Raw genomic sequence first — 13,428 nt, 5'->3', positions numbered from 1 at the left:
TAACTATCTTATATTTTGTCTAATTTCTTCATATGGCCTCAAAACCCTTCCTAACGTCAATTTATGACCATCCCATTACCCAACAGAACCAATAAACCCTAATTATAACAATCCTCAAACCAAATATCCACTTAAGTTGGGACCGATATACCAATAACACGAGTCAAAATAAAGGAAAATTGACAGGTCCTTGGATCCGACAGAGGGCATGAATTTCTCTTTTTCCTCTTCCAAATTTGCCATTTTTCTCACAAATAAAAAGTTACCCAACTCCCCCGTCGGCCATTGGACCCCACCCCCTCTTGCGTCCCTACCCCGTCGCACACCCACACAGCTCCTGTGACCTCTTGACCCTCTGATAAACATTAAAAATTTAGAAAACAAGTACGGTTTAATAAATTCCAAGTGATTTGTTTTGCCAACCGCAACAGGGTCGTCTCCGGATTTTTTTTTACGAGAGTTATAATGATTCACGAATTGTATATTGTGTGGTTGGTTTTTATCAAGTAATTTTTGTCTTTAATTTTAAATAAAAATATTTAAAATAATATTTGATCACACGATGTACCATGAACGGATACGATTTAAGAATTCCCAGAATCCTTACAAAGAGGATCCGACGAGGATCTAGATATTTTTTTTCTTCAAGTATTTAGTATGTAAATTGATGTTACAAACACATAAAAATATATTCTTTATTTATTTATATTATTACACGTAAAATGCTGACTATACAAGTAGAGGAGTATGTAAAAATATATTCTTTTTTATTTATATTATTACACATAGAATATTGATAGGTTTTATGTTCGAACATTGAAAATGACGATTCACAACTAATTATTCATTCACCTTTTGTAAATATATTGTTGTATAAAAATAATATATATGCAAGCTAAGAGGTGAGAGATATGATATACATTTAGGCAAATCGGTGAGAGAAGTCACATAATCGATAAGTCATAATAAATTGATATCACACTCGTTATCAATAAAATTAGAACAAGAAAGCTTTCGTTTACAAATATAAAAGAATATTATTAGACCTTGATATAATTTTTTTTTTTTTTTTTTGGAAAGAAGACCTTGATACAAATGAAATTTAAAAAAATTAGAAAAATAGAAAAAGGAAAATAGCCCCACCATTTTCCAGCCAGCCTTACACTGAGCAACAGCTACTGTACCAAATTCACTCTCTCTCTCAGTCTCTCTCTCTCTAACCACTTTCTTTTTTCTCTTCCTTTCTCTCTCTTTTCTCGGTTAGCATTTTCTCTCTCTATAACTACAACGGGTGGTGTGTAAGTATATGCTGAGGCGTTTATATGCGTATGAGTCCTTCTTACTCTCTCTGCAAAAAGGCTGAAATTCGATTAAGAAATGCTGATTGTTCGCCTTTGATCGAATAAAGCATCCCTTCCAAGGCAAGCAAAAAAGTTCAGATATCTCTCTCTCTCTCTCTCTCTCTCTCTCTCTCCTCTTTCACTTTGTCTCACTAACTCACTTGCAGCAGCTTCTCTCAGATCCGTCTCGCTCCGGCTTCCGAGACGATCTCTATGATATAAAGGTCGCTTCCTCTCGACTTTTCTCCATTTGGTGCATGCAATTCCCAATGCTCGTCTGATTGCCTTTACAGGTGAGGCTAAAAAGCTTTGGGGTTTTTAATTTTAATTTTTTATATGCTCTGTTTGGTTAATTGTTGTTTGGAGTTTGGGAGCTGGAAATTAAGTGGCTGCGTTAAAATTGGGTTGAGAAAATGTAGGTAGCTGTAATTTTATTTGGGATATTTCTTTTCCTTTGTTTAATTTGTGTTTGGTTGCTGAGAAAATGAAGGAAAGTGGATAATATGGAGTTTCGGATTTTGCATTTATGTTATATGTGGTGACATAAGCTTAACTAACTAATTCAAGGACTAGGTGGAAAGAGTTGGTTTTTCGTTGTTCTCCGTATCGATAATGGGAGTTACTTTACATTCCATATGCCACAATCATCTTTTGCCTTTACAGTTTTCTTGGGAACCAAACACAGTTTTAGAGGATGGTAACTAGTAGAAGTACTCAAAATTTGAACTTTCAACTTCAATTCGGTTGCTTTTTTGAACTTGTAGTTACTTCTGTTGCCAGATAGTATAGCTTTAGAACAAGCTTAAGAAAGTGTTAACAAATTGAAGAATTCAGAAGTTGAAGTAGTTGTTGATTGATGCTGAAGTGGAATTTTTTGTCATTGTGTAGAAGGGGAGTGACTTCCAGTGGTAATGGCGTCCAAATACGGATCAAAATCAAAAAAATTAGGTTCGAGCAGTTCAAAGGCTGCCAATTCCCCTGCATCTTCGACTACAACGTCTTCAAAACAATACTTGGAAACATCTATTGAATGTCAGAGCTCTCCAGCAACTTCTTCAGCTCGAAGTAAGCAACAGTACTTGTACTCGGAAAGTTTGCCACAAGATGGGGAAAGATCCAAAGAAAACGTCACTGTGACGGTCCGCTTTCGTCCACTCAGGTTCATTTCACTAGTATAAATTGTGCTGTAGTTGTAAAGTTTCATGAGTACTTAATAAATTGGCTGTTGGTTTTCGTCTATGTCTGGTATAGCCCGAGGGAAATTCGCCAAGGAGAAGAAATCGCATGGTATGCAGATGGAGACACCATTGTGCGAAATGAGCATAATCCATCAATAGCTTATGCATATGGTATTCTATTCTATTTCACTCCATCACATAAATGGTATTGCGTTCTCATTATATGATGCAATTGTGGGGAGGAAGAAAATAGTAAACCAAAGTTAATGATCTTGGGATAGTTGAATTGAACTTGCAAAAAAAAAAAAAAAAAAATCTACATGTAAGTGTGGATAGCTAAGATTCATTGAGATCTCACTCACTTTGCTTCGTAGTCGTCCATGTATAAAAACAAGTCCATCCTTGGCAGAGAATAACTTTGTATATAGAATTATAAATGATAAAGGCAGTTGAACATTACAAGTCAGTGCAGAGTTTTTCCCTTAATTCAATCGAAGTTTATGGTTTCTTATAAAGTAAAGATGTTATATTTCTATATCTTGTTAGTGAATTTTTTTTTATCAAATGCATCGATCATAAAAACTCAGATAAGTTCATTTTTGGTTGAACTTGTATTTTTTTTGTTCATTGTTTGGTGCTAGATCGGGTATTCGGCCCTACAACAACAACGCGCCATGTCTATGATGTTGCTGCTCAGCATGTTATTAGTGGCGCTATGGAAGGCGTCAACGGTAAATTCCTTGACTTCTTGGTTTGATGAGCTTAATGTTAAATTGGTTTCAGCTTGATTACATGCCCTAGAAATCTTAACTGTAGTTTGATCAGCATTTCCTTTTTATTTAACCGGTTATAAAAGACAGGGAATGAAAATTTATGAGTGTGTTTTTTTTTGGTACAAAGGAAGGGCAACAACCCATGCAAATGTGTTTTTCAACTAGTATTAAAACCAAAAATTGTTACCCAACTGTTTGTAGCTTTGTGAATCACAATTGGAAGCTTTAATTTTTTAGCATATATTGTGTGGTCCGGCCTGACTCAGTGATCTTGATGGCTAAATTTCGAATGGTTTTAGGAAAATTGGATAGTAATTGGGCTACACATAAAAGGCAGCACATTTCCCTCATATATATATATATATACACATAAGTTATAAACTATGTTTTAAGAGTCATTCCGCTCTTGCTGGATTAATTAGGTTGGACATATTTTCTCTTTGCTTTTGTTTCCTTTACATTATCATATTAATTAAAGCACTAACTTTTAATTATAATTGTGATGAAGAATTTTGTGGAGTGCCATTCATGAAATCCATATCATTTCATATTTTTTCCCATTATATTCCACCAAACATGGCTTAATTGCATTGCAAGATGTGGATATAATCCTTGCATGCACCCAGCGATGAAATTGTAAATCTATTCGGGAACTTGCAATTCTTACCTCAGTCATTCATTTCAACAACATTCCAAGGAATTCCTATTTCCATCCTAAAGTCTTCTTAACTAGGTTGCTGGATTCTGCTGGATGATGCTATTGGTATGAGAGTTGATTGTTAATTCCCATTTGCTGAAGTGTAGTTGTATTCTGGTCGTGTACTGAATGAAGAAAGTAGAGAATCTTGGGACTTAATGGTCTATTACATAGGGAAAACCTGAGATCAATAGCTTTTGGTGAACGATTGGAAACATAAGATGATTAATCTTTTCCGGTTTTTGGCCTAAAAAGTTTCGTTGACCATCTAGAAAAATTTGGAATCTTCTCTTTCTAAAGCTTTGTGATTCTGACTAGATAACCTATTTGGATGAACACACCATCTCAATTCTCTCTTCAGTTTTGTTTCCTAGGTAACCAATGCATTGCCTGTCAAGGGTAACTTGGGCACTGGTGGTTTGAATAGTTTAAGCAACTTGTTGCTCAACGATTAAAGTTATTTGCAGTTCACACTAAAACTTAATGGAGTAAACTCTTTTCTTGGTATTCAGATAATTAACTAGTAGATACACATAATCTATTTTTGTTTCTTTAGCTTCTGATTTCCTTCCATTACAGGTACAATTTTTGCATATGGGGTGACCAGCAGCGGGAAGACTCACACTATGCATGTGAGATAACCTATTTATTCTCACCCTATTCTTCTACAGAGTATACCTGGTTAAGATGCATTGATCAGGCACTTCTATATGTTCGTAGTTTCTCATAGGAGTAACATTTATTCTGCTATGTATTAGTGGGTTAGGTATTAATGTGCTTGGATCTGTTATGATTATCAGTATGTTTATATTGGTCCTACAAATTTCAGGGTGATCAAAGGTCGCCTGGAATTATACCACTGGCTGTGAAGGATGCTTTTAGCATCATCCAAGAGGTAGTTTAAACGAGGTTCTAACTTCTATAGCTTTTCTTATTGGAGAAACTACATATTAAGATATCTTTCTTTTCTCCAGACTCCAAATCGAGAGTATCTTCTTCGTGTGTCATACTTGGAAATCTATAATGAGGTAATAATTGTTCCATTCCTATTTCTCTCCAGCTTACTTATGGTGCTCTGATTATATGTCTGTTGCTGTTTGTAGACCATTGTAGATTGAAGTTTTCTGGATGCAATGTTGAACTTTATACTTCAGTGGTGCTTCTTTTTTTTATCATATGAGTTTCTTTCATCTCAGGTTGTTAATGACTTGTTGAATCCAGCAGGACAGAATTTACGAATTAGAGAAGATGCCCAGGTGCTTTATTAGTTTGCAATCTTTGTTTGAGTTGCGATTAACTTCGTAAATTACTGTTCTGCAAATAAAGATGGATGCTGTCATTTTATAAATATCTTCTATCAAGTCATTACTCTTTCACGTTAAGAATTCTTGTTAATTGCTTAATTGATGGCTGTAGGGCACTTTTGTTGAAGGAATTAAGGAAGAAGTTGTACTATCCCCAGCTCATGCCCTTTCACTTATAGCAGCTGGAGAAGGTACTAGAACATTAATCATATGTTATGATGAATCTATTATTATTATTATTATACTAAATCTTGTTTATTTGTCTAGTCGACAGATGATATAGGTTTTTGTCATTTTAAATCGCTGTTGTTTCTTTCATGAGTCTTGTTTCACTTTTTGGTTTTCATTTTGCCAACAGAGCACAGGCATGTTGGTTCGACAAATTTCAATCTACTCAGTAGCAGGAGCCACACGATATTTTCGCTGGTGAATATCTTAATATAGCATCTTGTAATCTTACATTTGATTTTACTTTTAATGTTCCTGTTCCTTGACACAGACACACCTATTCATTAATTGATGGTAAATAGTGATATGAATTGAATCCTTGATATCTATTTGGACCATGAGTTTATTTATTTTTGCTCAATTAAAGTTCTAGTTCTCTTGGTAAAATGTTTTCTATGTTTAAACAATTACATCAACTCTCCTTCTTTAAGGATAGTTGAGATCTACCTTCTTTTTATTTTCAGTTAAAAACTAATGTCGACCCCCGTTGATGACTTTATATATTTGTTTGACTACTTTGTTGACAGACAATAGAGAGTAGTCCATGTGGGGAAAATTGTGAAGGTGAAGCTGTAAGTCTGTCGCAATTGGTAAGTATTCAACACTACGGACTGACATCAATTACTTGTTTGTTGTCTTCCTTGGTTAATCGTAATCTTTTCACTTTTTTTATATTCAATATTTAGGATTTTCTAATGAATCTGTCATATCTAACTTAAATGTGCAGAACCTCATCGATCTGGCAGGTTCTGAGAGCTCGAAAGCTGAAACTACTGGTGTCAGACGGAAAGAAGGATCCTATATTAATAAAAGTCTGCTAACTCTAGGAACTGTGAGGCCTCAACATTGTTTTAAGCCAAGAAGTTTGAAACATTGTATTAGATTGTCCTCCGATTACGTCCAGTCATTGTTCATCTTACATGGTATACTTATTTCGGAATATTTTAACTTCTGGTTGTAGGTTATATCAAAGTTGACAGATACGAGGGCTACTCATATACCATACAGGGATTCTAAATTGACAAGACTTCTTCAATCTTCTCTAAGTGGACATGGGCGTGTATCTGTAAGGCTTCTCCTGTTGTTATGGTTTCACCTCTATTCCATCTATCTGGATATTATTCCAATACATCTTTCTGGCAGAACCAATACTGCTAGCAAAGAAGGTTTTGCAATTGAGATATTTACTTATATTGTTCACTATTACAGCTCATCTGCACTGTTACTCCTTCATCAAGCAGTTCCGAAGAGACACATAATACATTGAAATTTGCACATCGGGCAAAACACATTGAAATTCAAGCAGCACAAAACAAGGTATGCTTGTTTTATCTCTTCTCTTTAAACTGATAATAGTTTCATTTGTTTCTCACCTCACATTATTTTTTGTACCTGCAGATTATTGATGAGAAGTCACTCATTAAGAAATATCAAAACGAGATACGTAGTTTAAAGGAAGAGTTAGAACAGTTGAAGAGGGGGATAGTCACAATTCCTCAACTAAAAGATGCTGGGGAAGATGATATTCTGCTCCTTAAACAAAAGGTGCATCCAAATTCCTCTAATGGGTTGGTCTCAGGGTTATTTCTGGGTCTGCAAATTTTCGACGAAATCAAACCCGAATTAAATGCTAAAACATTACTAAAACTAGTTTAGAGCCAAAAGGAACTTATCAGTAATGGACAACCCTATATATTTAAGTCTGAGTGTGTCACTAGTTTTGGGATTTTGGTTTTGATTTTCTGTTCCTTCTGGATTCACTTAAATAACTGTTATGGATCAATTGTAAAGCCATCTTGGGCCCCATCCTGGATAAATGGGTTCAATCCTCTGGTTTTACCAACAGACCTTTTGCCATTCAGTTGCTGCATAGTTTCCTCTAGTAAAAGTTGTATAAATATATTTCTGAATAGTCATTGTTGTATGACTTGAACTGCTTCTTTTGCTGTGATGTGTAAAGTTAGAAGATGGTAAATACAAACTGCAATCAAGACTGGAACAAGAAGAAGAAGCCAAAGCTGCTTTGTTGGGAAGAATCCAAAGGTTGACAAAATTGATTTTGGTCTCAACAAAAGAAACACAACCGTCAAGGTTTTCTCACCGACCTGGAGTTAGAAGAAGACATTCCTTTGGTGAAGAGGAGGTTGGACTGAGTTCTCCCAAATTTTCTCTCTGCTAGATGAATAAACAAGTTTTGTTTGCTTATTTTCTTTGTCAAAATTACAGCTTGCATACCTACCATACAAAAGGCGGGACTTGATTTTGGATGATGAAAGCATTGAATTGTTTGTTCCTCCTCTTGATGGGAGTACTGAAATGACTGATGACATACTGAAGGGGGAGAAGAAGACTCGGAAGCATGGACTTTTAAACTGGTTAAAAATAAGGGTATGTACCATTTGGTTGGTAGAAATCTGTCGTCCTTTCTTAAGGTTGATATGTACATTTTTCTATCATGTTGATAAAGAAAATCACCAATAGTAAACGTAGAAATACGGCATTTGGTCTAGGTTTCATCATCCTTGATACGGCATTTGGTCAGTTTCATCATCCTTCTTGTGTCAACTATTCTATCCAGTATCCAGAGTGACGTTTTGTTTTCCTTATCTTTGGTTTCTTCCTTTATCCAGTCATTAATAATGTTAATAATGCATTGATTTTGGAGCAATGGTCTAATATGAAATTTAGGGTTGTTAGTATGGATGCTTAAGGTGTTTGTTCCAGTAGTTATATCTATTACAGTGGGTCGTATTCTTGAAGATGATGTAACTTACATGCTTTAGTAGCTTTATCTTGTTACATCTTGGGCTTGATTTTTCTGTTTTGGATTCTTTTACGGCCATAAATGCTGCTAATCTCAACTTGTTCTCAAATTCCATGGGCAACCATAAACATGGAATTCTGGAAACATTGTTTTTCCCCCTTAGAGAAATATAATTGTAAGAAAATCCCTTTGGTTTTCTGAATTTCCAATTATAAAAGGGCATGAACTAGGGACTGCTTGGTATGGTCTGAACCTTCAGCTTTTCTGAAAGAACTGGTTACTCAAAAAAATCAAACTCGTGCTACTTGTGCCTGACAGCCTAAAATGTTTGTCATTGCAGCAGATTTTTTGTACTTTTTATTGATTTCTTTCCCATCCCATCTTGTTTCCATTCTTGATCAGAAACGTGATGGTGGTACGGGGACCTTGACAAGCACAAGTGATAAATCCAGTGGAATAACTACTAGTGCACCTTCAACACCTCAAACGGAAAGTGGTAATTTTCATGCAGAATCCAGACTTTCACATTCAGCACTTACAGAAAGCTTTCCATCGGCTGAGTCTGAGGCTAGAGAGGATAGAGAAGTTCTTCAGGAAAATTTCCTGGGACAAGAGACACCTTTGGTATGTGAATGTTCTGCATAAAGGATGTTAACTTGTACTTGAGCCCGTATGTCCCTAATGAACATTTCTGGCATCTCTAGTATGATAGTATCGAATATTGCTCATTATGTCCATATACTAAAGAGAAAGGCCAGACATAATGCGGGTTTTGGAGCTGTACTGTTATTAATAATTGCTAGGACATAAACTGATCTTAAAAATAATAAAAAAAAAGAAATAAGGGCAAAAAAGAGTCAACAGCTTGTAATTTGTATCTAAGAAACAGAGTTTCATATTGAAATAACGTGGATCAGGAAATGGAAATGAACACTATTTCTGGCCAAAGAAGTAGCCATGTGCTGTTTGTGACATCATATTTTCCTTCCCTTGTCTGCATATGGTTTGAGCCATGTGTGTGTGTGTGTTTTTTTTGGGCCTGAGCAAACATACAGGCTGATAACTTCTTGAAGTATATACTAAGTATGGTCCAAAGGATTAAATTTCCATGCTTCAACTAGTTTAGTTCTCTATTTCTTGATTCATTCATTGCTCATATTTAATTGTTTATCCTGTCAGACTAGCATGAAGTCAATTGATCAGATCGATCTTTTAAGGGAGCAGCAAAAAATCTTGTCTGATGAGGTAGCACTCCATTTAAGTGCTCTGAAGCGGTTGTCTGAGGAGGCTTCAAGACACTCCGAAAAGGATGAAATTAGGATGGAAATGCGAAAGTTAAAAGATGAAATCAAGGCGAAGAAGGAACAAATAGCTTTGGTGGAAAAGAAAATTGGAGAGTCCTTTTCACACAACAAAATGGGTCAACTGGAAGCATCCCAAGTAAGTCAGGGCTTCCTTCTTGTTGGTCAGCTATTATCCTTTTCTTTTTCTTCAAAAATAAAAAAAGTATGCCCTTGTATTAGGAGTTGTTTTTAATTTTGTTTAAACTCAAACCTTATGCTGTTTGTGGTTTATGCTGCAGTCTATTGCTGAAGTGATGGAGCAATTGAATGAGAAGTCCTTCGAACTTGAGGTGATAAATAATAACTTACTACATTTTGATCTGAGAAAATATAGCACAGTAAATTCAGAACTATAAAATAGTTCATATAGAGCATCATGTTGACTTTACAGCCGTATGTTGAGTTTACGTGTAATTTTTTTTGTTTGATAATTAATGTCGCGGTCAAGGGATTAAGTTAATATGCCAATTGACACACTAGAAGCATTTGAGTGTATTTGAGTATCTGTGTTAGTGTTACCTCAGTTTCCAGAGTGCAAGACTTTTGGATATTATGCAAATCACAACTACAATATCAAAGAAATGGAGAAATTAAATGAAATTTTCCAAGGCCTCTACTCCAAGTCTATTCTGTTGACTGTTGTATCATTTTTTGCCAGGTTAAAGCTGCTGATAATCGTATAATCCAAGAACAGCTAGAACAAAAGGTACAGGAACCACTTTACTAAAATATATTTGTTCAGTTCATCTTTAGATGAGACTTCAGAATTCAGAACCTCATATGACTTTTATGTTACATTACCAGATCGGTGAATGCAAAGGATTGCAAGAAACAGTCGCCTCCTTGAAACAGCAGCTTTCTGAGGCACTAGAGTTCAAAAATTTGAGCCCAATAGTCACTTCTCGAACTGGTTCCAAAAACTTGCATGAGGAACTGTGCACAGAGAAAGATAATGAAGTGTTGCATGAAAAAAATGAAGTTTTTCTTCTACAAAAGCAGGTTTTCCTCCTCTTGTGGCATCTAAGTATTTGTTTAATTGGAAAATTCGAGTTTTGTAGTACTCCCAACAAAAGGAAGACTTGGGGCTGCAAAATAGTTCGCAGTTACCAAGTAGTTATGGCATAAAGATTATGTTCATTTATGCCGAGAAGAAAATTTTATTATTTTGAAACAGTGTTTTTAGAGTTTAATGCTTTCCCAAGAAAAAGTACCACAGACAAGCAGCATCTGTTAAATTACTTTTTTTTTTTTTTTTTTCACCCTTAATTAGGTCGAAGAACTGAAGCAGAAGGTGGTTGAACTGACGGAGTCAAAGGAACAGCTAGAAGTTCGGAACCAGAAACTTGTGGAGGAGAGCTCGTATGCCAAAGGTCTAGCCTCAGCTGCTGCCGTTGAGCTCAAGGCATTATCAGAAGAAGTTTCCAAACTCATGAACCAAAACGAAAAACTAGCTGCTGAGCTGGCCGCATCTAAGAACTCTCCTACTCAGCGTCGCAATAGTAGCACACTCCGAAATGGTCGGAGAGAGAGTCACACCAAACAGGACCAAAGTGGGCTTGTCTCAGAAATGAAGAGAGAACTGGCGGTGAGTAAGGAGAGAGAGCATTCATACGAGGCTGCTCTTACGGAAAAGGATAAAAGAGAGGCTGAGCTTCAAAGAAGGGTTGAGGAATCCAAGCAAAGAGAAGCGTACTTGGAAAATGAACTCGCCAACATGTGGGTTCTCGTGGCAAAGTTGAAAAAATCACATGGAACTGAAACCGATTCTTCAGACTCAACAAAGGAGACCCGACATACTGATGGTTATGGGGCATGGTGACGTGACGGTGTTTCAAGATGATCCAACAAGAGTGAGCTTTCAATAAGATTGGTTTGAGAGAGTGAGTGTAAAAATGTGTGTGTTGTATGGCAAGGGCTTATTGTTTGTGTATAATACAAGTTAGGGTTTTCTTTCCTTCTTTTTCGGTTTTCTTGCCCAAGGGGGTTATCGTTTGTTCATAACGAATTAGGCTTCTTTTCGTTTTCACGGTACTTTCAAATGTATTCTACAAGTACACGGTTCGGATTCTCTATTTTTCCCAGGTTAGTATTTGTCGAGGCATTATATTGAAGGCTAATAATATTAGTTTAACATGCGGCCAGTCATGCAAAAAACAAGTTCCTTTTCTAATGTTTGTCAAATTTACTGAACTTCTCTTGATTAGTGTATCGTGAATTAGTGATCATCTGGTACGATGTGCCTTTTTTATTATTTTTGGTAAGGGGGAGGACTAGATGACTTTGTTGTTTGGGGAAATCTCATACTACGAACACTTTTTATTACAAGTGATATTATTATTCTAAATTTATCAAAATTTACTAGTCCAAAAGAATATGTGTCATTAAGTTTAGAAAAGAAAATCTAATAGGTTTAGATTGATGGGACGAATTCAGTTGACTTACATATTCTAAAAGTGTTCTTGATTTTAAGATTATCAATTGGGTATTGATTGATTCCGACTAGATTAGTACATACTGTGTTTATGATAAAACGTCTCAGGCTATTGTGTTTTGACACTAAAACAAATGCATAAGTGCTTATTAAAGAATAAATTAATTGAATGAGATCAAATAAGAATCATTATTAAATATATAATAAGAATTCTTATTAAATACTTATAGCGTATATATTTATTCATGTCAAACGAGGATTCATTGGTTGTAATGATACCGAATATTTTTTTTTTTTTTTTTTTTTTTTTGATATGAGGCATCACATTTGTCTTGTAAATGAGGATTCGAGCATTCATGTCAGTCGACAAGGCAGAAAACCTGCTTTCGTAGAAGGAAAACTTCATTTGTGTGATTCAACACTGCATTAATTGTCTCTCTCTGTGCAAAGTTCTTTTGGTGTCAAAATTTGAACGGAGTCAGGATTGGATTCAATACGTATTTGTTCCAAGTGTTGCTTTCAGTCTTGGCGCAACAGAATGACTCAAAAGAAAGAAAGAATAGACGTGTCACTACTGGAGGCTGCCAACAAATAGAGTTTGTGTTCGAATATGTATGAAAGTTGCGTGTAAATCTAACTTCTTAACCAAATGATTGTGCACCGAGTGGGATGTTGGTTCAATTAAATTCTTTTATTTGCCTTGAGCGAACGAGGACTTAAATTTAGTGTAACTTCGTTTATGCTTGTCCAAAATGTATGAAAGCGAAATAGAAACTAAAGCAAGAAACAGAATGTAATCATTTCATGACGGATTCAAGATTACAAATTTTTGCAAAAGTAAAATCTAGACCGATGGGCCGAGTTACATGACTTGAAATATAAATTAACTAGAAATGTAAAGAAAGCAGCAAAACTCTAGCCATATTCAGGCCATGAAGGGAAAAATAATGCTAGAGGAGTCTACCAACTTCATTGGAGTAGATTGGACTTACTACAAAACATACGGTTCTAAGAGGGAATCAGGGTGGTTAGAATGACACATCAGCCGAATTATACCACAGGGTGGCAGAGTTGTAAATGAAGTGGATTCATGATTATTGGCAGTGTTTGCTTTGAGATTGTAGCTAAAGAGCTAAGAAAGTTTTGTTGAAGAGCAATTGGGTTTGTGTTAAAAAACAGTTGGGTTGATTGAAGAATCACTCAAAGTTTTGCTTAATTGTAGAGAGTGAATTTAATGAAGCTCCTAAGCTTGAAGGTATTTGGCTCTATTTATCGGCAATGGAGAAGAAGTAACCTCGATCATATTGTTGAGCTAGAGCAAAGGTACGGAGAACGATCATTTAGTGTTGACACTGATTGTAATTCCTGGT

The 13,428-nt window shown here is 35.7% G+C and overlaps 1 protein-coding gene across 3 annotated transcripts; it reads left to right on the top strand.

The window, feature by feature from the left end:
* Positions 1–1,414: 1,414 nt before the first annotated feature.
* LOC103957176 (kinesin-like protein KIN-7K, chloroplastic) lies at positions 1,415–11,758 on the top strand. Of its 3 annotated transcripts, XM_048570508.1 has the most exons (24): positions 1,415–1,433; positions 1,521–1,633; positions 2,229–2,499; positions 2,592–2,689; positions 3,160–3,249; positions 4,568–4,620; positions 4,818–4,883; positions 4,963–5,016; positions 5,185–5,244; positions 5,405–5,483; positions 5,651–5,718; positions 6,048–6,110; positions 6,248–6,352; positions 6,482–6,586; positions 6,730–6,837; positions 6,919–7,065; positions 7,481–7,663; positions 7,747–7,908; positions 8,687–8,908; positions 9,464–9,724; positions 9,867–9,917; positions 10,286–10,333; positions 10,432–10,626; positions 10,898–11,758. In XM_048570508.1, the coding sequence occupies exons 3-24, from the start codon at positions 2,252–2,254 to the stop codon at positions 11,444–11,446; spliced, it is 3,015 nt and encodes a 1,004-aa protein (XP_048426465.1). In that variant the 5' UTR covers positions 1,415–1,433; positions 1,521–1,633; positions 2,229–2,251; the 3' UTR covers positions 11,447–11,758. The 3 variants fall into 3 exon arrangements, with proteins under 3 accessions (XP_048426465.1, XP_018505371.2, XP_048426466.1); XM_018649855.2 differs by lacking the exon at positions 1,415–1,433 and having other exon boundaries at positions 1,505–1,633; XM_048570509.1 differs by lacking the exons at positions 1,415–1,433; positions 1,521–1,633; positions 2,229–2,499; ... (1 more) ...; positions 3,160–3,249; positions 4,568–4,620 and having other exon boundaries at positions 4,839–4,883; positions 5,092–5,244.
* The last annotated feature ends 1,670 nt before the right edge of the window (positions 11,759–13,428 follow it).

Source organism: the organism of the source record quoted next, unplaced genomic scaffold (assembly GCF_019419815.1).
Source record: "Pyrus x bretschneideri cultivar Hongxiangsu unplaced genomic scaffold, Pyrus_bretschneideri_v1 Contig53, whole genome shotgun sequence".
Taxonomy (NCBI): Eukaryota; Viridiplantae; Streptophyta; class Magnoliopsida; order Rosales; family Rosaceae; genus Pyrus; species Pyrus x bretschneideri.
The sequence above is the reverse complement of the archived record's forward strand: the minus strand, read 5'-3'. Positions and strand labels throughout refer to the sequence as shown.